This window comes from Crassostrea angulata, chromosome 5 (assembly GCF_025612915.1).
Source record: "Crassostrea angulata isolate pt1a10 chromosome 5, ASM2561291v2, whole genome shotgun sequence".
NCBI classification, from domain to species: Eukaryota; Metazoa; Mollusca; class Bivalvia; order Ostreida; family Ostreidae; genus Magallana; species Magallana angulata.
The window spans coordinates 53402921-53428962 of NC_069115.1; the positions used below are offsets into that span (position 1 = coordinate 53402921).

General features: G+C 33.5%; 2 protein-coding genes across 9 annotated transcripts in view; one reads left to right on the forward strand and one right to left on the reverse strand.

Annotated features, from left to right (window-relative positions):
* Window positions 1-112: 112 nt before the first annotated feature.
* Window positions 113-9781, reverse strand: LOC128184233 (dual specificity protein kinase Ttk-like). The gene is made up of 15 exons (XM_052853617.1): window positions 9640-9781; window positions 9399-9550; window positions 7129-7202; window positions 6917-7023; window positions 6564-6704; window positions 6004-6256; window positions 5252-5428; window positions 4893-5029; window positions 4338-4621; window positions 4038-4118; window positions 3773-3936; window positions 3472-3641; window positions 2926-3137; window positions 2410-2586; window positions 113-1954 (listed from the first exon to the last, which is right to left on the reverse strand). The coding sequence occupies exons 1-15, from the start codon at window positions 9716-9718 to the stop codon at window positions 1877-1879; spliced, it is 2286 nt and encodes a 761-aa protein (XP_052709577.1). The 5' UTR covers window positions 9719-9781; the 3' UTR covers window positions 113-1876.
* A 414-nt stretch (window positions 9782-10195) lies between these two features.
* Window positions 10196-26042, forward strand: part of LOC128184235 (rho GTPase-activating protein 8-like) — a 31013-nt gene continuing 15166 nt past the window's right edge. The window contains exons 1-4 of one of the 8 annotated variants that reach the window (XM_052853621.1): window positions 10196-10417; window positions 22410-22514; window positions 22747-22776; window positions 23215-23304. In XM_052853621.1, coding sequence (XP_052709581.1) covers window positions 10405-10417; window positions 22410-22514; window positions 22747-22776; window positions 23215-23304 — 238 coding nt within the window. In that variant the 5' untranslated portion in view covers window positions 10196-10404. The remainder of the gene's footprint in view (window positions 10418-22409; window positions 22515-22746; window positions 22777-23214; window positions 23305-26042) is intronic. The other 7 variants (XM_052853629.1, XM_052853625.1, XM_052853622.1 and 4 more) reach the window with 7 other exon arrangements.

Genomic DNA, 26042 nt, shown 5'->3' on the forward strand with positions numbered 1-26042 from the left:
TGTGGATGGGGAAGTGGTGTCTGAGGCATAATTTTGGTATTTTTATTATGTAAATTTAAAGAAACTTGACTTTTGCGGGGGGGGGGGGGGGGGGGGGGGATCTACACATGTATTGAGGTATTCTCATTTATAGAAAAGAAAAACCAAACACATTATTTGAATGGATACATTATATATAGCTTTATACATGTATAAAATTCATTGCTAAATTTTTTATCTCTTGAAAAACAGTACAGTCATGCCTTTAATATATTTCATATATCTCTTTAGCACTATCTCTACTTCATGTATGATGATAATGTATCCAATAATTTGTACTGGTAGGCAATAAGAAACAAGTTTTGTAATTACGTTGTGATCTCAAGAACAAAGTTTCAGAGAATAAGTTAATGCTATTTAACAAGATTTTCAACTGTTTACAAATTAAAAGTACATCATTGTAATAATTGCATTATTTCTTTTTAAAAAAATTGACAAATTCACTGCAAAATCCAAAAAAAAAAGACCTTAAAGAGAATGTGTATCAGATAACAAGAAAAAAATTGGACACAACACACTGGTACGAATAACAACTAAAGTTTACCATAACTAAAGATTACCATAACAGGTTACAACGATTTGATAAACTACAGTATGGTACAACCACATCCGCTAAGTTACTGTAAACATATACATGTACATGACAGATTATAACATTTGATGTTTATTTTTTCATAAAAAAGTTTATCAAGCTTTCCAGTGTAATTCAGGGGAAAAAATAAAGTACAAGGCTAGGAGTTTAAGTTAACTTATCATTCTAATTTTCACACATTGAGATCCCATTTCATGCTGTACTGAATGTGTCAAATGGAAATAATGGGTGCACAACTAAATTACAAAAAATTGCCAAAGGTTACAGAGGTTGAAACTTGACTATATCACACTTTAGCATAAAAACACACCATGAAAGCTGGCGATGTTCGGATGAAGGTCCCTCATTTTTTCACAAACATCAGGATCTCAAAATTGGATTCTGATTATTTTTAAATTTTCTTAACAGTAAAAAGGTATTTTCTCTAATGCATTTCATTGAGATGAATTGCTCGTGGTAACAAAGTTGTCCAAGTACATAATTATTGTGGTAAGCCTATATGAATTTTACTCTTATAATTCACAGCGATTCTAGTCCTTAATATTCTATAAGACTATTTTCTTTTACTAAATAAACTAGTCCTTTTTCAGAATACTTTTAATGTTTAAATAGTAATGTCATTATCACAGATAAGCTGTTCTAGCCAAGCAGTTAAATAGCAACAGTTGTTGTCAGTTGTTATAAGCAATTTTTAAGATGGAAAAAAATGGACAGTGAAAAATTTGATGAATAATGGGCATATTCACATTACAGTAAAAATTATGTCACCATATATCCCATTGACTGATTTGACAAGGTTTCAGTGATTTGGAATAATCTTTTTACCATAAAAGCAATAATATAGTCATATTCCACTGCCAAATTCTAGCAAAAATGAATTTAAAAACAGTCTGTTGCTTTGTATACTATACAAAGTAATAAAGTCATGATAATATTCATGTACTCCGTAACAAAAATGCTGTCATTGCTCAAACATTATAAAAGCAGCTAGAATTAATCTCTCGTATATGAAAATGCTGAAAACTTCACAAAACTATCCAGTGAAGCTAAAATCAAAACCAAATTTTCCATAAAGAAAACAGGTAACCCTCAGGCATTGTACCCAAGTCTGCATATTCCAGCCGAAGGGCTGACAATCATTCTCATTCATACTTTGTGACTGCAATCTAGCTACACACAATAGAATTTGATACAGTCAAATGAAAGGTACATGTCCATGACTTCATGATTAACACTTCACAGAACTCAGAGGGAGTGTAGGTACTCGTGCTGCAGGAGTTCCTCTATGCTGGGTCTCTCCTTGGGATCCCTTGTTAGGCATCTCTATAGAATAAAAATAGCATCTGTGAAATCAAAACTTGTCTTTGATAATCAACCTCTACTATGAAATTGGTAATAAATAAATAGACAAACTGGTACATGTACACCATTTTTACAACAAAATCTTTGCATTGTATATCCAATAGTTTGTTTTGCTATATTTTTTGGAATGTATAGTTTAACAAAAATTAACAGTGTAAAAGAAATTGTGTACACCCACTTCAGAACATTCAGCAAAATAATACATTTTAGATTTTCATGTAATACATGTACAAGTATAAACTTTGTCACTGCAATCTAGCTACACACAATAGAATTTGATACAGTCAAATGAAAAAATTGTTAAAGTACATGCATTTAGTTGAACTTAATTATTGTCTAATGCGGAATTATAAATAATAATAATAATTTTTTTTTGAAAATGTCATCCAATCCACGAAACAAAACGAGTAACAAACCTTCATGACATCTAATAGCTTTTTATCCTGAATCTCAGGAAAGTTGATTTGATATTCGGGGTTGATGATGGCCATAAGCTTAGCGTACTGCCTGACCACTTTTTGGAAGGGGGTGTGTCCGTACACCATACAGTAGAGTATACAACCAAGGGACCAGACATCAGACTTCACACTGATCTGAAATGCATTACAAAACAACATACTAATAATAAATAGCAATGAATAAAGGGCACCTGCCATCTTTAGCAAGCAAATGAGCAACATTGAAACTGTTGTGAAGAATGGATAAATCTCATGCTTTATCAGAGTCATAAAACTTATGAGAACTCACTTCTGATATCAGTCTCACTTTTGCATTATACATTCCTCTAGGCCTGTAAAATTGAGCTCAAGATTGTAAGTGAGCTCATCAAAGTTTTATGACTCTAGGGTTTGTTTAAACATCTGCCATTTTTTGTACCACTTTGCACAATACAAGACAGGTGTAAAAAACAACATGAATGATTTGGTTGATACCTTGAACACCGGTTTTTGTGCGTCCTCCTCTGTGTACCCACAATGCTCTCTGATACTCTCAGGGGACATGTAGTTGAGCGTCCCCACCTGTGTATCGGTAATGATACTGGTCTTATCCTGCTGGATGGCTTTGGAAATTCCAAAGTCAATCAACTTTAGGTTTCCATGGCGAAGGAGGAAATTGGAGGGCTTAAGATCTGAATGGATGATTCCTGGAAAACATGGGGAATGATCAAAATTTAATAACATGCCACATTATTGAAATAAAATGATGTCAATCTGAGGAAATTTATCTCTATCATTGAAACATGTTTACATAATGAGTGAAGCAGATAGACAAATAAAAGTGCCAACAGTTGGCACAAAACAATGAAATCATTTATACATACTCAAAAGCTAGTTCTTTATCGCAGGTTTTGTTACACAGCCAATCACTTGATACCTGCAGTTTAATGACCTGTAGCATTTGATCTTACCCCCCCCCCCCCCCAGTAGATAACATCAGAGAGCCCCCACTGACCTTCTTTATGCAGAGCCCCCACTGACCTTCTTTATGCAGGGCCCCCACAGCCTGTAGCATGGACTGCCAGTAGAACTTGATGTAGAGTGGGGACAGGTGCCCCTCCTGTTTGATAGTGTCCTTCAGGTACTTGTCAAAGTCAAGTTCTCCACACTCCATCAAAATGTACAGCAAATTGTCTGCTTCTTTGTACTCACTGCAAAAACACAAGACTGATATTTAAAAATTCCTTTCTTTATACAGGTGCCCTTAATCAAAGATTTACACATATTTTATTATAACAAATTTGTCTACTGAAAGTTTCCGACCTCCCCAAGTGATACTTACAAATCATGCAACTTAATGACTTTAGGGCAGTACTGTAGTCGTTTGAGAAGCTGTATTTCGTTTTTATAGCCCTCGATGATCTGCTTGTTTTGGTCTTCAAGACGGACGACCTTCAGTGCCAGGATCTGAGGATTCTGTCCAGAATGGTCTATCACTGTGTACACCTGGAGAAGCATTAATAATAAACACATGGATGAAAAAACTCAAATATTAGCTGCTATAGAAACTAAAGAAGGGCTGTAGAAAGAATGTGAACAAAACTTGCCTTGCTTGAGCCTCCATGGCCAACGCATTGCAACACCTGGTACAATTTCCCATTCACATACATAGTCTCCATGGTTGGAACCTACAACAAATTCATACAATGATGACATTTCTAAGTCAAGCATTATCTGTCTTTTATATTGCTTACAATTTACAATATTTTAGTTTTACAATATGAATAATAAATCTTCATTTATAAATTGGAAATAAAAAATAAACATCAATTAGTGAAAAAGATCTTCCATTCTGTATCATTGTACATGTATTATGAAATCAACATTTTGTAAACTTTGATAAAAACCTGTGGTGAAGAGTTCTTTGTGAGTTCTGACTTGGGAGGGTTGGGGACAGGAGAGGGTTGCTTCACAGGATTCTTCACTGGAGATTTGACTTTGGGGGGAGGTTTCGGTTGGGATTGCTCTTTTTGCACCCCCTTGATGTCTACCTCCATTGGTGGTGCCATCTCATTCTGGATGGGCTTGAGTGGTTCTCGGTTGCGAGGCTTTTTGATGGGCGAGGTCTTCGTGTTAGCAGTGTTGGACATGGACATGTACCCCGAGGTGTGAGCCATGGAGCTTGAGAGACCTGAAAATGACGCAGGCTTCAGTCATGTGATGTTTTCAGTTGTTTTCAACTTATATCCAATGCTCAATGAACATGATGAAGGGTTTTTGTTTTGGTATACTATTTAGAGCTTAAAGACTATTCCCACAGGTTTTAACTGTAGTTTTTTAAAATATTGAAGCCTTTAACAAGCGTAATCACAAACACCTTTGAAATCAGTTATTCCCAAAATAAAATAGCCTGTAACAAAAGTTGGTTGAGAGAATCTTGTAGGATTCAGTGAACCACTAACCGTTGAAGGACTGTCCGTCTAGCGGAGTGATGCTGGGGAATCCGGTATCTGGGTCATTGTCCTCCTCCTTCTCCGATAGTTCACTGAATGGCAGGTTCATCTTCTTCACTCTCTGGGGCAGCAAGTTCAGCTTTGGCCTGAAAGACAGACAACATACCATGATTGTTCAATACTACTTTTAACAAATTTGCATTGATATCAAAAAAGTGAAAGCAGTCTTTAAATTGAAAGTAAATTCCTAATATGTTAATTTATACACATGTAAAATGTGACAAAAATTTTTTGCAGACGGACAGACAGATGAACACTTTCCTTCGGAGAGTGGGTATAATTATATAAAGGACTTGGATTTCACTGACTTGTACATGGCCTTGGAGGAGGACCCCCCTCGTAACTCTGGGGTGCTGTGAGCTTTCCTCATGGCCGGCTGGCATGACATGGACAGCTTGGAGTGGAGGGGCGGGGCGCCCAGTCTCTGGTTGATGGGCGCTGTCTCCATTTCCACACTGTGCTCCACTGGGACCGGCTCTGGCTTCCTGTGGGCAGGTATCAAACTTAGTCATAGGACTTATAATACAAGTATATCAAGGTACACATAGATAACTGTAAACAAACTTTTACTTGTATGCAACCCCTTATCAAAAATTTATTGATTACTGGTTTAATCACTATTAGTTAGCATCAATTTTTGTGGATTCAATGGAAATGACAGTTTCAAACATACGTAAATTTGTGGACAATGATCCTTTTAATACAACAGAAATTATACTTTGATGAACATTACTTTTTTGTGGTTCAACACAACAATGAAATCTACGAAAATTGGTACTCCATGAATATTGATGAAACCACAGTTACTGTAAACCAACTGTCATTTTATTCAACCATTTTTTAAAGTTAATAACTGGTGAGCGACAACTAAATTTTGAGACCAAGTCTGTTTCATATTGAATAACAAATATGAAAGGTGTTAAAGTATCAAACTTATATGCTTCAGATATACATGCAATGACAAGTTTTTTCGAACCATGCAAAATTTGCTATCACACAAATCAAAGTTGGTTCATAGTATATTACAGAGTATTAAAAAGAGCCAAAACAAAATTCTCACTTAAAGTTGTATGGATGACAAACTGGTGCCTCTTGAACCATCTTGGAGGGTACTGCAGGTGTGGGTAGGGAAAGAGGGGGGTCTGGATTGCCTCCTCCTGGTTTTGGACAAGGTCTGAAAACATTCCCAGTCAGGTTGGTGCTAGTGAGTCCCCCTGTCAGACTCGAGCTGGTCAGATTTCCCGTCAAATTATGTAGGTCTCCAGTTGACTCATTACTGCTTGTGCTGCTCTTGAACCCACAAGAACTAGTTCCTGTCAAATCAATTATACACAAAATATAATTACATTCATCTATAAATTCTGAAGGTTTTTAATTCTACATTTTGTAGTCATTTTATCAAGTGATGAACCAAACAGTTTAGTGTATATCATTTCTAACCTTTGAACCATCTTGAAAATTACAAAATTTTCAAAACTTTTGACAACACATTTTTATAATAAATATGTACACCATTTTATAGACTGCTAGGACATTAGTAATATTTGTAAATCAAAGCTATTGTACCACAGACTTCAGGCTTACATTTCCTTCCATTGTTTTCTGGGGCTTATCACTCACCACAATCAACCAGTAAGTTGGACGTCTGTAAGTTTGTCTGGCCACTGTCTAGTCGAGCTAGTGCCTCAGTCAGGAGGTGGTCTGGTTCTGCCTCAAGCTGTCGCGCTTTCTCCAAAATCTTACGACTCTTTCCAACATTCCCTTAAAAATTATCATTCTAAAATTACTGAAATATTGATTCTGTATTCATGTGATAGAATAAGATATTTATTTAAACAATAAACCAGTGTCATTTATAGGTTTTATCAGTGTAAACTCATAAAAACTTTCCACATTTCTGATGATAGTTAAGGTAATATTACTATTATCTATCTTGTACGTATATCATGACATCTACATACTAGGTATCTTACCTTTAGACAACTCGTACTCAGCGTGAGCAATGTGAACAATCGCGAGTTTTCTCACCACTCTTCTTGCACAGTTAAACAAATCATCAGCTTCATCTGGCTGGAACTTGCTGCAAGATATTAAAATTATGATGCACAAACTTATTGATTGTAGAAAAAATAAGTATAGCTAATTTAGCTCACTTTCATGCATGAATTCTATAAAACGATTTTACCTTTTCATGCGTGCAAACTCAACAAAGAGAGCTCCGTAGAATATGTTTCTTTTATTTTCTTCTCTGGGAATTTTCTGTCCAAAAGAATATCATGTTAAAAATCATCAAATGTTGATCATTTAAATTAAAAATTAACATGTTTTACAGTGGGTTGGGGAGAGTGCATCATATGATTAAATGATACATGCAATTGATAACAAAAAAAGCAACAGAAATGAATTTAAATACAAAATAAAATACATTATACCTTTTTTTTCCGGTAAATTTGTTATTCATAATCTTTACACTACAGTATAAATGATTTTTTATTGATTTATGAGTAGGACTATAGTTTAATTTCTGATTCAATGTCATCATGGTCATTGGATAATAAAGATTTTAACATAATGTTTAATGCAGAGTTTTTCCCTTTTTAAAGTAACTGTAATGTCAGTTTACTTTTAGAGCAGAGTATGGTAGGACTCGTCTGAGAATCAAGGGTCATGAATAGCCAAAATTACACTGTGCATAGTGCATTAAATATATAATGTGAGCATTCATTCAAATGTGTGCAAGTTACAATTAATTCTTATCTCTAAAGAAATGCTGTAATTTGTTAGCTTTTGCAAGATTTTGAGAGGATTTTGGTCATTCTGGCAGATTACGGTTATTCAATTTACAGTCATTACAGTTCTCAAGTTATTTCCCTGTATTTAAAGTGATTATGACATCATAGTTCATGTCAATTAAGTGTCCTCTGGCTCTTTAGAAAACTTTTATGAGAATTTTAAAAACTATGACTAGAACATGTAGTAGTAGTACATTGTATTATTTACCTAAAAGGCATGACGTTCTTTAACTTTTTTCTGGTTCTCAAAAGTTTTACTTTAATTTGCCACAAGAATGTGAGAATTACATATGCAATGTGTGGGATTGCTATAGACCTCTTCACAATAACTACAGTACTGCTCTTTTGCAGGGCAAATTGATATGTGCTTTGTTGAAGTTTAGTAGGTATAATTAAATGGTATCAGGAGAAAACGTATCCAATCTCTAGGGTACGTTTTCTCCAGGAGAAAACATACCCTATGAAAATCATTATTATACTACATAATAGTTTTAATACTTTTATATATTATTTTGCATAATAAATATACAGAAAAGTAAAAATTTTATAGATATATGAATTTACTACTTTATAATCTTAAAGGGGTTGGACATATCAAATGATTTTCAAACGCTACTTTAATGCATATTTCAATGCATAGATGTATAGAAATATATTCATTTTATGAATAATATCTTTAATTATAAATAATAATTGTAGCAACTTTTATTTTAGTACGAATGACCTGTCATAAAGTGTTATCAGTCCACTTCTTCTAATTATCCATTTATCGGTAGCTTTACCGATTCGAGTTTCTCTATGCAAGATCCCCTGATTTTAATTATAGTAATAATAGATCCCCTGATTTTAATTATAGTAATAATCAATACCTGAGCAGTTATTATTACGTAATATTATGTATTGCCCCCCCCCCTCCCCCGCACAGGAGGTAGAAATATTCACTCTCCACACATTACACATGTCAGTGGCGTCGGAAGCAAATTGACTGTTTGATGTTACATTTTGTAGTTGTTTCCATATATATTAATCAAACAAATATTTAAAAGACTTGGACTTGGTTTTGTTAAGCAACTTTGTTTTATAGATAATTTTCAAAAAAATGTTTAAAAAAAACACGATATCGACTTCTTGAGATACTCATCATTTAGTTCTCCAAATGAGATTGCAATAAAAACTAATTATTTAACGGTTTCGTTTGTGGTGGATTAATTGTCGACTAATTAAACTGCTCAGGCCATGTTCGTGTATGTGTATGTTACAAATTATTGTCTTAATAATTTAAGTACGTGACTATGCATTTAAAAACAACAGTAACAAATGATACAAATTTTATTTTGTTTCATTTAAGAATATCCATGAAAACCATTAATTAATATTTTCATAGGGTACGTTTTCTCTTGGAGAAAACGTACCTGGGTATGTTTTCTCCGTACCCTATAAATTGGGTATGTTTTCTCCTGGGTCGTTTTCTCCAGCATCCTTATTAAATGATATAAATGAAACAATTGACGTTACATCTTTTTTCACAACACTACCTCATTTTGCCCTGTAAAAGTGCAGTACTGCAATAACCTTGAAGGGGTCTATAAATTTACACATCATAATAAGATTGAATGTTTCAGTTTTGACAATCAATTTAACATCATTCTGTAATTTCACTTACATCAAATGCTGTCTCATAGAGATCAGAAAGGTAATTATGGTGCTTAAACTCATCAGAATAATGTGAGTTTGCCGTCATGTACCGCATAAAATCCAGCCAGTCTTTTGGTTTATTTCCTCGACTTCCAATAAGCTTAATCCATTCTTTAGGATCTAAAAAATTAAAAAGCCCAAAGAATTTATTTGAAATTCTTTCATTTTCTAGTCATGAAAAAAACCAAATAAGTTCAAACTTCACTTACCTTTTATTTCAAATGTGCCTGTATCGGTGTTACCGATTTTGCTGAGTTTATTCCTCAGCCTCTTGATATCAATCGCCATTTTCTGTTTTCATATTTCGCCGTTTGATCTTAGCGGGTTGTAGAGAAAGACGAAATTTGATTGGACAAAGCTAAAAGTAAACTAAACGAAAGAGTAAAATAGGCATACATATTTTTCCGGAATTCAATAAAAAATCTTTTATGTTACAATTTGAATATATTTATATGATTGATTTATATAATCAAATATTTTTTTTTATTTTCTGTCACTCTTTTGTTCCCCAAACTGCATCTTTAAAATCATATAAAAGTTATATGATTTTTTTTTTTAATATTCAATACATTCAATAAATCATTACGTTAACGTTATATCTTTCACTTATATTGAAAAAATCAACGAACATTTGAAAAAAAAGTTAAGTATATTTCAACATATGACATTGAAAAATATAACAATAAATGAATAGTTTTTCTGATGTTGATTGGGCCTTTTGATCAAAGTATTACCGGACCAAAACGTATGGCAAACGATTTAACTCAGAACCGTCTCTCTTACCGGATGTTGACATTCCGCCCAGTAAGAAGAAGTCAGGAGAAATCGATCAGTGGGATGATTTGTCTTCTGGGGTTTATTTTCAGACATACGATGCATTAATTACTGTAATCAAAACTTTCTTAAATACCGTAATCATAACCACAAAAGAAGTCATGGTGTAACCGTTACTCTTGAGAATTTAACACTTCGAAATGGCAGAACAAGGTAGGTGACATTTGTCTATAACTTTAGGCAACGAATAAATCATAATTAGTGAGCATGATATCCAGCATTTGTAAGGTCTCTTTGTCGATTACAGACTCTCGTTGTAGACGAGAAAGGAAAAAAATCTGTAGGTTTTAAAGAACCCTGTTTTTGTGTGTTGGTTATTAAATTGTGATGTGACAGTTTGGATTTGACAGATATATGAACAAATTTATTACCATTCAGCAATGATATATGTAACTAGAGCAAAGCTCGTTGCAAAGCAACGAGTGGGTTTTCCGCTAACGTCGAAAGCAACGCTAGAAGTACGTCTAAGAAGCAGAGTTCTTTATCTAGTAACAAAGAAACCTAAGTACAAAAAGATAAAAAAAAATCGAATGATTCTTGGTACAACTTAACATAATCCGAATGTTTTTAAGTACGACTTAACCAAAAACCCTTAACCATTTCAAGAACGACTTAACAAAAAAACAATGTGTTTAAGTACGACTTAACAAATTTGACTTCATTTTAGGTACAAGTTTACTTTACCTTGAACTAACATCTTTTTTCTTAACCCAGAATGCAAAATTAAAATTTACGTAAAAAATCAATTTTGTTTAAAACATAATTCTGAGCAACTTTTTCTCTTCACTGCTTTTCAAAGGGTTGACCTTTCGTACTGTGTGCTCGTTGCGTCATTAATTGTCAGAAACTTATCGATGTAAAGTTTACTTTACTGTACCTCTGTGAATATTTTCTATGTAAAATTACTATGAACCAGACAACATTGAAATGGTGAACATTTCAAAGGGCCCCGCTTATGTTATTTCAGAGAATTGTGCTTTGACCTTGACCTATAACTTGAAATTTTTCCAGCTGGCATAGAACTTTTAATTCAATTTCATTCCCCCTAACATACATGCATTTTTGTTCAATCTGACCAAGATTAAGCATATTTGGAAAATAATCTACTGTCTAAAACTAATTTTAAAAAGATCTGCTATGACCTTCCAGGGCTCTACATTAACTTTTTTTCCTACTTGTCCATTCGGACAAGTTACCAAAACATTTACTTGTCCGAACTTCAACTTCACTTGTCCGAAAAATATTCAATATTAAAGATCAAATATTGTCAACTTGAAAACTACAGTACTCTATTACTAAAATAAAATCATTTATTGATTAATACTCTAGCTATAATTAATAACCTGACTTTTTAAATGGAAACTTAAAGTGTCTTTCCTATAATTATGTACATGTATTTGTTCTATATAACATTAAACATGATTTGTCAGCTGTAGCTTTGTCATGGCAAATTACAAGACATCATAAATTTAGCATCAGCTGGTTTAAAAATACATGTAACTGTTATATTGATTTCTCAGCTGTTTTTTAAACTAAACATGGTAAGTCATCATAGTCTATCAATGATGAATGAAACCTAAAATAAGTTACTTCTTTATTTCTTTCCATAATCCTTTATCTTTGCTGTGGCCAGCAATATTCACTTGTCCGCATATTTTTTTAACTGGTACCGGACAAGCGGACAAGCGTTAATGTCGAGCCCTGCCTTCACATTGACAGACTTGGTTCAAGGTCACTGAACGCCATTAACCAATAAACTCTGTAAAGGTAAAATATTAGCCAAATAGGGGCTAAAAGGAGAGTATATCTATGCTCTTAAAATATGGATTTTTGTGTGATCTGATATGACCTTGACTCTTCATCTACAAATATCATTCGAGGTCATTGCATATATTTTGATCAAAGGCATCATGTGGGTGAAGTATGAGGCTGAATGGAGCAAAGGGAGAGAAGATATACTTCGGACAAGGATTTTTAAAAATATAATTCTGCTATGACCTTCACAGTTTCTTTTCACTGAAAATAGGTTCAAGGTCACTACACACCCTTTCACCCTTTACTCAAACGCTCTGCTTATGTGAAGTCTGAGCCAAATAGGGGTTAGTAGAAATTATATATGCTCTCAAAAAAGGATTTTTGCATGATCCGATATGATCTTCACCCGTTATCTAGAAATTTCATGCAAGGTCACTGCACATCGTTTAACCATTGAGACACTCTGTGAGTATTAGCCAGCTTGGACCAAAGGGAAAAAAGATATGCCCCAGACAAGGATTTTATATATATAATTCTGCTATGACCTTAACCTTATACCTAAAAACATGGTTCAAGGTCACTGCACATCCTTCAACCAAAGCAACCCTGTGGATGAGGTATGAGCCAGATTGGGCCAAGGGGAGAGAAGCTATGCTCCTGTCATTAGCCATCTCGGATGGACAGACGGACAAATTGATCACTAGAAGGCGCCCGCATAAACATGCCTTTTTATCTAATTTAAAATAGTATCCATGCTATCTGCCCATGGTGAATAGTCATCAAAACCATTCATCAGCAAAATTTGATTTCCCTCCTTTTTAAGGTAGTATGGGACATCTGTCGATATTAATGTGGATTAAAGTACTATATAATTGAAAAATTTTCACCGGTTTAGAATTTTCAAATTTTACAATATTTAACCAAAAAATAGCTTTTAAAAATATTTGAAAAGGTAAAAATTGTAAAAACCCCACTGGCCCAGCGGGATTCGAACTCATGACTTACAGGTTCCTAGTAACCCTCTAACCCACTGTGCTAAGGAGTTAGGTGACCATTTTTGAAAAGAAACTACATGTACTTATATAATTACACTTTATTTTATTGTTTATTTCGATAAACAATACGTCACAACATGGAAGTGTCCCATATCACCTTAAACTCGGAACACCTCTGATCTAATAAGATCGCCGCATTAAATACAAAGTTTGATTTAACTCTAATTTGTTTATCATCAAGAAATTGTGCATCGCTGACAAATAAAGTTTTCTTCTGTATAATGAAATACCAATTAACTGACTATTCGGACAATAGCAAGTTTATTGTCCCACTCCACAGCAACTATTTCCCTTGGCTTTGCCTCATTAAATAGTTGCTGTCTTTGGGGACAATAAACTTGCTATTGTCCTCATACCCAGTAAATACTAAATAGGCATATAATATCCCATCCACCTACATTTCATGTTATATAACCTCCCGTTTGTAACCTTCAATTTCACTGTAAAGTCAACATATCTGTCATAGCCGCAAGTTTCACAATTTATTTCTGCTTCTCATGTACTTAAAATTAGGGGCCTTAATATTGCTTACCAATTCCAACAAGAGACATCCCTCTAACTATTGATAATCATTAAAATTCATTTCATGAATCTACGCAACAATGATAAACCTTCAAGTACAGTCACTCTCAATTTTACAAAAATATTGATGGTACTTTATCCGAAACTGTTCCTTGTACCTTTAACTTAGTACACTAACATTTTTATGAAAAGACTAAGAAAGCTAATGCAATTCTGAGAAAAAGAATACCACATATTGCCAATTCCATTGAGGTTTAATAAAAATATGGCCATTTAAGTGAACCCATCATTTCCAATTTCCTTTAGTAAACACAGATTTACAGGGTTCTCCATAGTAAAACATCTTTACCTGACCTTTTAGAGGTCAACTTTTGTTCAACCACCTTTAAAAAGAAACCTTATTCAATACAACATACGCCTACATGATATAATCATGATAAAAGCTTCACATCACTTAGAAATACCCTTACATGTATACCCCCCACCCCCCAATCTTTTGATTTTCATAAAAAGTCATGGTTTGAAATGTTTTACCTAATTTTATGAAACGTGTGGCAATTTCCTTGAGTAATTTCTCACACATATTTGAAAACAATCATCAATGATTCTAAAATTTGATCTTTATTTGTTTATTGTATGATTTGTACCATTTTAATTAACAAATAGACAGCTGTCCTGCTTGTGATTTCTTGTTTTCATGAAAAAAGTAAGCTAACAATCATATTTAGTGAATATCTAATCTATTCTGATTTCTAATCTCCTTCTAACCATGCTAAAACAGTAAGTTACAACCTACAAGTTAGACATCTGCCTTAAATTAAAATTAAATTCAAACACACCCAGGTAGCTGGAGACAGATCGAGTTGATTTCCATGAAAAATTTTCAAATTTGACATGTTTTTCTACTTTTTTTTTATGCATATATACCTTAGAAAGGTAGAAATAGGTTGTTTCTTGTTCATTTCAAAAGTAATTATCATAGCAGATGTTATTTCAAAGTCAAATGTACATTTACATATCCTACATGTAATCTTAATGCAGACAATTAAATAGAGGGGGGGGGGGGGGGGGGGGATTTTTCAATTATGTAAACACATCTAAATATCTTTATGAAATAAAAAATAAAGGAAACATAATTGCATACTTTTATTGAAAAACAAATTTTCACAGCAATTATGAATTTCTTTATAAACAACCTTAATTTTGTTTTCATAATTTCTTATCAAACACAAACCACAACATGGCATGATGCTTTCTTCAAGTTCCATTATTGTTCATGCATTATCGGATTTAATTTGAATTACCGGTAAATAGTCTGTAGAACACAAGGAATAGGCATGTGGATAGAGGTGACAGGTTAATCTCAGGAGCTGACCCACAAGAATCAACAGGTACCGGTAAAAGCCATGTGGTAACAAGAGTCTGTTTTGAGCTGAAATAAAAAAAAAATAATTAGCTGTGTTTACATAAATGTACTAGTAATAGCTGTGTTTACATTAACATATGCATAGTATTTCTGGAAAAAATACACTGACCATGCAGTGTAATAGGTATGACATATCCCAATACATGACATAACATTTAGGCAGTACAAGATCAAAAATTTGCATATCAAGTCATAATATAATATTAAAAAATTTTCATAGGTATGAACACTTATCAAATTGAGAGAGAGAGAGTTTGAGAGAGAGAGAGTTTATTACCGTACTTGTAGTGCAACAGTCAATATTTTAATTCGTAAATTACAAACGAATATTACCCACCGAACAGCGTCAAAGTACATGTACTGGTTTTAGCTTCTGGTATACCATTTTTTATCAATTCTACTGTGTTGTTTTTTTTTGCAAATAAATTTAGCGAGGGTTTTTGCTTATTTTCTTATAAATTACATGTTTTAAAAACAATACTATGTGTAATAAGCATAAAACATGTATGAGTAAACTTAATGAAGAATTTTTAATAGATTATTTTTCACAGAATGTGGTACATTACATGTATGTCAATCTTTATAAAACTAGCGTTTATTTCGTGCGCCATAAATTGCAAGTTTTTTGTAAATATCATTTACTTGCATGATAGGTATACAGGGTTGTCTCTAAGACCCGGGACGCGGGGAATTTCCCAGCCTATATTGCCTTAATTACCCGGCTATTATTTCATTTCAAACACAATGTAGCTATAAGCAAGACCCCCAGACCCCCTGCTACTTTTTCATTTCCTCCTTCTACTTTAATTTTTAGAGACAACCCTGGGTATATATGGTCTAACCAAAATTTTCTTCATAAAGCTACAGCTGTATGTACCACATATATGTTTTGTCACAAGTATACATTTAAAAAAAAACAAACCCAAATTCCAACAGTTGAAATAAACTCAACTCATTCTCTGATAAGTTCATTGTGTTTTGTGCGTGCATATCTTATTTGTCTGCTGCAACAGCAGCCAATCAGCGGTAAGCAGAATCCACAAAAAGAAAGTTTGTGTTTTAGGAGCGGGTAAATTGTTTATGCGACACTGTCAAGAAAACCACACCAAATAATAACAAGAAACATAAATATTCACTTATATGTATTGTGTTGTAAAGTAAAGGTTTTTAACACTTATTGCATCTTGCAAAACATGTGATGACCCTTAATCATCTGTCATATATCTGATATACATGTATATGTAAAAGATGGAAGAAATAACGACGGAACAAACTGGGATTTGAACCTGGCCCTCTGAATCTCTAGTCAAGTGCTCTACCAACTGAGCTACATGTATCTGGCACCGGTATTCAAACCAGTCTGACCGTCACATTCCTTCCCCCTTAAATGATCTTCACCCTCGAAGATCACCCCTGGCAGGAGTTAACCTGTTAGTTCCAGGGGTTGGTCACAACACCAATATTGTAACGGGATGGGAGAAATAATGCAGGACCAACCGGGATTTGAACCTGGGCCCCCTGAATCTCTAGTCAGGTGCTCTACCAACTGAGCTATCTGGCACTGGTATTCCAACCGGTCTGATCATCACATATATATAAAGAATTATTTTAAACAATGTTGTTCAATAAAAAATAACACGCGCAACGTTCAGTTTTTGTCTGTAATTAATCAATATTGGCGTGCGATCAGTTCTCGCCGAGTACCATTTCTCACCAGTGCATTGTTACGTCATTTTATCAACACATAAAATTATATACGAATTCAAAATATGATGTAACAGTGCACCAGCGAGAAATGGTCCTCGGCGAGAACTGCTCGCAGGCCAGTACTGCCAGTAGTCAGATTAAAAAAAGAGAATAAAAAATTACATTTAAAACATTAACAAGGACAATTTAAGTACACATCATAACTGCTAAACAAGAAAAATTATGTGAACTGGTAGAATAGTACGCATAGTTCTAACTTGTAACCTACATGTACAAGTACATGTACCGGGTACCCGTTGGTCTGCTAAACCTTTCTAATGATACAATGATTGGCATCATAAAGATATTAAAGTCATGTTTTAACTCTGAAGTCTGAAGTATACAATTTTATTTACTTGAAGTTATGTCTACAGGATATTCATGACTACATTTGGAGTCTTCTGCACAAGAATATATGATATGTTTCTAATTAGACCCTGCTTTGAATTTTGAGTTGAAAATTCACAATCTGTTATTTTTTTAAATAGATAAATTCAGTTACCCTTTCCAGTCCCCCATGAACCTCGAGCGAGTCTAAACATCCATGAAACATGTAAAAATTACACGTTAGTAAACAAACACCCACACCATAACAAAAACAAACAGTGTGCACGTACTTACATGTACATCTATACTATATACTAAATTTTAACTTTAACTTTTTTAAACTTTAAAAGGAGTAAAAGCCTCACCTTCTTCAGTAACATCCACATAAATCACACACTTTAATGTCCATCTTTTCTCCTTTATTACTCGTAGCTTATCAACGGCTGATCGTCGACAGAAGTGTGGCTGTCAGAATTTCCTCGTAAACGATTCACACGAGAAAAATATCCTCCTTAAACAAATATGTAGTATTGTTCCCTGTGCATGTTCATATGTTTCACAGTAAATTGAAAATGCATTTGTACATCGAAAGAATACACAACTTCTCTTCTGCATTACGGCTCTCTCTTTTCTACAATGCCGTTCGTTACTGTTTACATTCGGCGCGCGCGCGGGCGTTACAAACAGGGGCGCCCCGACAAATAGTTGCACATAGAACGTTAAAATAATGTGTGTTCATTGAATTCATAAATGATATAGATGAAAAAAATGAAATTGAATCACAACTATTTATCTAAGACGCAACACAACGTAATGCAGTAAATGCCTGGGCCTTAAAGTGGCATTTGTTCGCTTGTGTGTCTATGTAGACAAATTAACTCGTTCATGTAACGTTACGATTCACACATATTTGTTTTATGAAATTTGAAAAAAATAGGGCACAGAACTTTTTAAATTTGATACCAAATGACATTATTTAATATATTAACAATAACTGAATTAATTTTTTTTCATAAAATGATAACGATTTTTGCTATTAGAAAAATACGTGTATGAGCTGCAGACCCCTAATTACAGGGGCCAGCCCTTTTTTCTTAATTTTAAATGAAAGCTCTCGTTATTCTAAACAACTTTTGTTCTATATGTATTAACAAATTATTTTCAGTTTAAAGGTTATTATACAAAAAGCAACAAAATTTCAGACCCCCCAAAACCTTAAACTTTACCGGCAAATAGCTTAAAAACTAAAAAACATTTTGCCAAAATTTTCATGCCAGCAAAACTATAAAATGTTACCAACAATCCTGCTAAATTTCATGCAACTATCTTTTGTAGTTCTCGAGATCAACTCTGGACAAAAGACCCCCCAATTTTCAATTAAAGGGCAATAACTCATAACCGGAAGTGAATTTTAAAAATTTGAAAAAAACGTCTCCAGATATTAACATTGTCTACATACCCTGAAAGTTTCATAACAATCAGACAACAAATGTACGAGAAATGGCCTACACAAAATTTGCGGATAAAAAAAAAAAATAATAACTAGAGCAAAGCTCGTTGCAAAGCAACGAGTGGGTCTTCCGGTAATGTCAAAAGTAAAGCTAGAAGTTCCTGTAAAAAGCAGGGCTCTTAAACCAACATAAGAAACTAAAGACGAAAAACCGAATTATTCTTGGTACGAATTAACTAAATCCGAATGATTCCAAGTACGAATTAACAAAGCTTATCGATTTCAGGAACGACTTAGCAAATACAAATCCGAATGTGTAAAAGTACGATTCAACAATTATCGAATAATTTTAGGTACGAGTTAATTTAAGTCTGAACATAAAACTATTTTCTTAACTAAGAATGTGGAATCAAAATGTCCGGAAAAATCAATTTTTAAACCCCTATATCTATCGTCCGATTTTAGAACGGATTTCAGTTTTGAATTATGAATAATAAGCTCTTATTTTCTGTTATTATGATTAATAACAAATTATAGCAAAAATAAGTTATTATGAAAAGTCTTCGTAGCCCCTTTGGCCCCTTATTTGAGGAGTCACTCCTTTTTTCTTGATATCAAATGAAAGGTCTTGTAAATATAAACATATTTTGTTCTACATGTATTCACGAATTGTTGACCGTTATAGAGATATCCGAACAATTGTGTTTTAGGGGCCGACCCTTAAACTCCTTACCAGGGCCACCAACATAAATGTTTTAGATACCATATCGTTAAGAACATTATTTTAAGCATTTTTTGTTCTATAGTGCTTATCAAAATATTTCTCCTTTTCTAGATATTAATGATCAAAGTTTTGGACATATGGCCCCTTGAAACCCCTAATTACGTATCATATGACATATGTATGGTACCGTATAGATAAACAGATGTACAATGAACTTTTTTGGTTCTATAATTGATAACAAATTTTTTTTCAGTTAAGAGTTATTATAAAAAGAATTTACAGCCCTCTTGGCCCCTTATTTGAGGGGCCAGCCCCTTTTTCTTGATATCAAATAAAAGGTCTTGTAAATATAAACGCATTTTGCTCAACAAGTGTTCAGAAATTGTTGACCGTTCTAAAGATATCTGAACAAATGTGTTTTAGGGGCCGACCCTTAAAATCCTTACTGGGACCACCAACAAAATTTTTTTAGGGAGCATATTGTTAAGAACATTATTTTAAGCATTTTTTGTTCTATAATGCTTATGAAAATATTTCTCCTTTTCTAGATATTTAAGATCAAAATTTCGGACTTTTGGCCCCTTAAAGCCCCTAATGACATATTATATGACTTAGACATGGTACTGTTTAGATAAACAGATGTACAATGAACATTTTTGGTTCTATAATTGATAACAAATTATTTTTCAGTAAAGAGTTATTGCAAAAATATTTTAGAGCCCTTTTGGCCCCTAATTTGAAGGGCCAGCCCCTTTTTTCTGAAATCAAACAAAAGATCTAGTTAATCTAAATAACTTTTGCATTACATGTCTTAACAAAATATTTACACATTAAAAGTTAGGGCCGAAAATGTGCGAAAATTTCGTGAAAAAAATTGGTGCTTATTATCGAGCTCGGGCGAGCTTCGCCGCCTTGCTCATTTTTCAAAATATAAGATAAATAGGATCATCTACAAACATTCATCTACTATCCCTGAAAGTTTCATATTTCTATCGCAATTAGTTTTTGAGAAGTTACGTGGACAAAATGGTCCTTAAAAATTTACTAAATCCTCAAGATCTCAAACCGGAAGTGACGTCATCAGCCAGAAATTTTATAATATCAAGTACGTTTGATGCTCAATACGTCCTGTAAATTTCATGCAAATCGGTCCAGTAGTTCACGAGAAATAGCGTTCGAAAAAAGTCAGAAAAAAAATAAAAAATAAAATAATAATAAGGAAAAGAAACAATAGAATAACAAGAGGGTCTTCCGTCGAAACGGAAGACCCTAATAAGAAACAGTAGAATAACAGAAGGGTTTTCCGTTGAAAAACGGAAAACCCTAATAAAGTCATTAATGCACAACCATAATCTCAACTAAGATTTGGTTCGGCTTGATATTTGGACTGAGGCTTATCCCTAGAGATTTGTGTCAGCCTGATATGTTGACTGAAGCCATCACCAATATGGTAATTCATGTGTGGATATTCAGCCCCAATTTCAGTTGCTTAATTTTTGTCACCCATTAAATTGTATTATTTGGTTGTTATGTACCAGTATATACGCTATAATTCTTAAGGAAAGTATTCCCGAATAAATTATACTTTTATGCCTGTTCATGTAAAACAATTCAAATTCCTACTGAAGAAATACTTGCCATTATAGAATTTAATCACCTTTGTTTTCTATCACTTTGGGTTACATGTTATAGTTGTGACATCATTATCTGTAGACTGTACATTAGCTTACAAGGAAAGTGAGGGTGCTTAGCTGACTTAATAAAAAATCAATCCATTTTACAGTATATACGCAGTTATTCAACAGAGGGGCGCAATTGTCAGAGTCTCCGAGATGAGTTGTTTTTAGATGTATGGATAAGAATATGACGCTAGCAGTATGATACACTTTCAGTCAATAAAGTAATAATTGATATTTATAATGCATTAAAATAAATACATTAAGTGTTTTTGTGTTTCAAGTGCATGTTTAATTAGGGTTCAGACATTCTGCTATTATTGTGATTTGTCCATGGATGCAAGCGTGAGTCTCAAATCACATTGAGACTTGAAAGGACACTTTTAACAATAGCACTTGGAAAAAACCCCAATTTTAACACTGTCAGTTATTTCCTTGTTATAAATATGAAAAGAACAAAAAATTGTTTAGTTGAATAGTTTTACAAAGTAAATAAATGAAAATGTGATTTGAATAATAATAAAAGAAATATTAATGATACTTAGAGAAATCCCAGAAACCTGTTGACTACATTGTTTTCTCTGCTAGTGCCTCTTGGTCTGTTGATCTAACTGATAACTAAAGACACACACAAGGCATGAGCAATGTGTACTATAAACCACTAGAGAACACTTTTTCATGAATAAAGCATTGTGTATATAGTTATATACTGGGTGGTTTTGTTTTATTTGGAGATAAACACTTCATCTCACATCCCCTCACCCACAACACAACCATGTCCACTACTAGCAGCAGTAGCTCTAGTGATGCCCATTTGATATGGCTTTGAAATATGATGACAAAGTTTAGAAAATTTTAAACCCTTACTATGTAGATTCCATAGGTTGTGCATCTACTAAAGTATTGATTTTCTGCCTGCCATTGAATATAAGTTTCCAGAATTCATTAGCATTAGTTTTGGATGCTGTTGCCTATATCATGTATTATCTCATTTACTTCTGGTATTAAATCTTTAAAGATGTTTTGTACTAAGTAGAATGTTTTGAATGCTGTTAGCTGTATCATTAATATTTTTGTTAGTGAATATTTGACAATGTTTTGTAGGCTTACACCAAGATACTGTGGTTTCATTAATATTTAAGGGTATCAATGTTCATGGATAAAGTGAAAATCACAGTTTTAAGGATATGTAAATTTGTGGCCAATGACCATATCAATACAAAATGTTAATAGATATTGCACTTCAATGAACATTAAATTTTGTGGATCAACTTAACAACGAAATCCACGAAAATTGGTATTCAACGAATATTGATGAAACCACAGTAAATGTTTTGAATGTTTTTGCCTATATCATGAAGACTCTTGCAGTGAAACTTTGACAATGTTTTGTAGGCTTAAGTTTTGAATGCTATTGCCTATATCATGAAGATTTTGTACTGAAATCTTAATGATATGTTGTAGGCTTACACCAAGCTGAAGGAGCAGTCAATGATGAAGCCCTGTTTGAAAACGAGGACCAGGATTTTGAGTTTGATGAAAGTGGCCTTGAGCTGGCAGCCAAAGAAGGTACACTTGAAACTTCTCTTTGTGAATGTGATGAAGTTTACTCCTTCCCCAATCATATAAGAATATCCTAAATGATGAAATTGCTATGGTTGTAGTTAGGGTCTAAGATTCTGATTATTAAAAAACATGTAATTCACATCGTAAATATAATTTATCAATAAGTTAATAGAATTTCATGAAAAGTTAATGTAATTTTGAATTTAAAGCTTTATCTGATTTCTTGACTTAATAGCTGACCTAGATTATGAGGCAGAATTGGAAGGTAATCTTTTTACAAATTCAGGAAACACGATCTGGTCAGATCTGGCCTCTGACTCTACACTTTTTTATTTTTGAGGCGCTACATTGCTTCGCTATTTCGGGAATTAAATGGATTTATTTGTGCATGTTTCTTTAGAAACACAAACTCTGCTTGTTTAATTTAATTTTCAAATTAATTGCATTTTAAGTCTACATATTTGTGTTGTTTTATTTAAGTTCTAAGCATGTTCATTTTTTCTTCTGTTTATGAAATTTGCGAATTAAATAATGCACGGTAATACAAGGACTCACAAATACGGATTGTTTGCTTTAAGTTTCGATCCTGACTGTTGATTTTTAAAAAAAAATCTGCATCTGGCTATAGCGGTAACAATAAAATTAATGCTTGAAAACAGAGGAAGATAGATTCAGCCCTAATGTCTTGTTTGTGATCTTCAAGGAATTTACCCCAATGAAAACTTGAGCTTACCAGAAGCCTGGAACTCTGGTACAGCTATTCTACCGACTATCACAGATTGGAGTAGTACCGGTAAGAGGCGTGCTCAGGTCAAGGTCAGTCAGGGGTCATCAGAGTATGTCCAAGAAACAGTTCGTGCTATCCTAAAACAGAGAATTTTCCTGATTATACACAACCTAAACATCATTATATAAACATGTCTGATAGGTTGTCATATGGGGATTTTGTGGGGAGGGGGGTAGGCAGTATATCATTTTCTATATATATATACCGTATATACCTGATATATTAGAAATATCAATGACCATTGAAAATATTCTGTATAACATTAAAAAGTCTTGATGTAAAGTTTGTTCACCTTTAAGTGGATTTACAATGTATCCATCTGATTGTAAGTAATAAGATAGGGAGACTGAAAATAGATAATGACTGTAGAAGTCTAGACCAAATTGATATGGAATGCAATCTATTAAAGAAAAAAAAACCATTGTGCTTTATGCGTCATGTACAGAAAACAATGCCCTGTATTCATGTACTTGTAATACAGGCATTAGTCATAACCTTAAGATATTCAGCTCCTAAGTTTTAAATATTTCAGCCCTAGATGATTTCTTCAAAATGTTAAACCTTATATATTTCATATACTGGTAAGAAGTAAACTGACTAGTTAACCACTGGGTATGTCAAAAGGAATTACCGGTGCAGTTAGCATAGTATGATTGTCAATTCTTTAGGGACACATACTCTGATGTACCCGAAGAGCTGAGATCAGCAGCTGTTTTTGCTAAATAGGAGCTCTTTCTCTTCTGATCCTCTAAGTCTGAAGTTGAAATCCAGCATGTATACTTTTGATGCCAGCTCAATATTTATGTTGCAGATGTTGCAACTTGACTGAAAAATGTAAACAAATCCAAAATCTATATCTTTCTTATTTTGGAGATTCATTTTTACATGAAATATTTGTTGTAAAAGTATCTCTTGTGTTAAAAAAGGGAAGGGGTGGGGTGTCAACGATTTTACCAGTAAATCTATAACGTTTCAATGTCATAAGCACTTGAATGGTATACAGTTGGATTTCTTCTTGAGTTAGATGTTGAATTAACACCGGATTGTAGCCACCGGCTTGTGTTTGGTTGAAATTCTGCTCTTGCATGTAGATTGTTGTATTCTTTTCTTCTTAATAAACTTGCAAAATTGATGGTTTCTGACAGAATTATATCAGATAGTATCTTTTTTGTTGTATCCACTATTAACATTTATTTATAGTAACCATGTGACTTGCATATCTATCATGTGATTTGCATATACCTATATCAGTTCTATATATAGTAACAGTTTGTATGTGATTATCAATATTCAATATGCTTATCTTCTCTTGTAGAACTTTATATATATTTAAACTTAGCTTTGTTGACTTTTTGACTAATTCTCTTGTTTTCTTTATAGTTAACAATTATGTAACTGATTAAGAAATATGACACAACTTTGTATGTAATATGTTTCTTTGACCCTAGATGATATTTACCATTCTATTAGGTAAAACAAGAGGGCAATTGTCTTTTGACTGTCATAAGCATTGTTTAAAAGATGGAACTTTTTTAAAGGATTTTCTCAAATTTGATTATTCATCTGCATGTTGGTAAGTTCCAAATGCATATGAACCATAGGTACTTGAAAAAGAAATCCCTTAAGCTCATGAACAAAGCTGTAAGTGTAATAACTTCAAGGTATTTTCCCTATATTGATCATTCTCATTGCTATAAATCACAAGCCATTGTCAGCAACAGTTGCTACAAATGGTCACATGAAAGTGACAATTATGTTGAATATTGATTGTCAGAATAACACTGTACCTGATACAGATTTACCCTACATTTTTACTTACTGTAGACACTCATAGCTTATGTACAATGCTGAACATATTTTTAATTGCAATTAAAGTACCATAGACAGTAAAGATATTTGTACAATATGGTACATATTAAAAGTCTTGTATATGGTAAACAATAAATTACTGTAACAGATTTAAAGTCTTGTATTGGTGGATACAAAACAGTACAGATTACTGGTAAATGTCCTGTGTAGGATTTACAACAGTACAGATTACTGGTAAATGCCCTGTGTAGGATATACAACAGTACAGATTACTGGTAAATGCCCTGTGTAGTGTATACAACAGTACAGATTACTGGTAAATGCCCTGTGTAGGATATACAACAGTACAGATTACTGGTAAATGCCCTGTGTAGGGTATACAACAGTACAGATTACTGGTAAATGCCCTGTGTAGGATATACAACAGTACAGAATACTGGTAAATGTCCTGTGTAGGATATACAACAGTACAGATTACTGGTAAATGCCCTGTGTAGGATATACAACAGTACAGATTACTGGTAAATGCCCTGTGTAGGATATACAACAGTACAGATTACTGGTAAATGCCCTGTGTAGGATATACAACAGTACAGATTACTGGTAAAAGCCCTGTGTAGAATATACAACAGTACAGATTACTGGTAAATGGATATACAACAGTACAGATTACTGGTAAATGCCCTGTGTAGGATATACAACAGTACAGATTACTGGTAAATGCCCTGTGTAGGGTATACAACAGTACAGATTACTGGTAAATGCCCTGTGTAGGATATACAACAGTACAGATTACTGGTAAATGCCCTGTGTAGGGTATACAACAGAACAGATTACTGGTAAATGCCCTGTGTAGGGTATACAACAGTACAGATTACTGGTAAATGCCCTGTGTAGGGTATACAACAGTACAGATTACTGGTAAATGCCCTGTG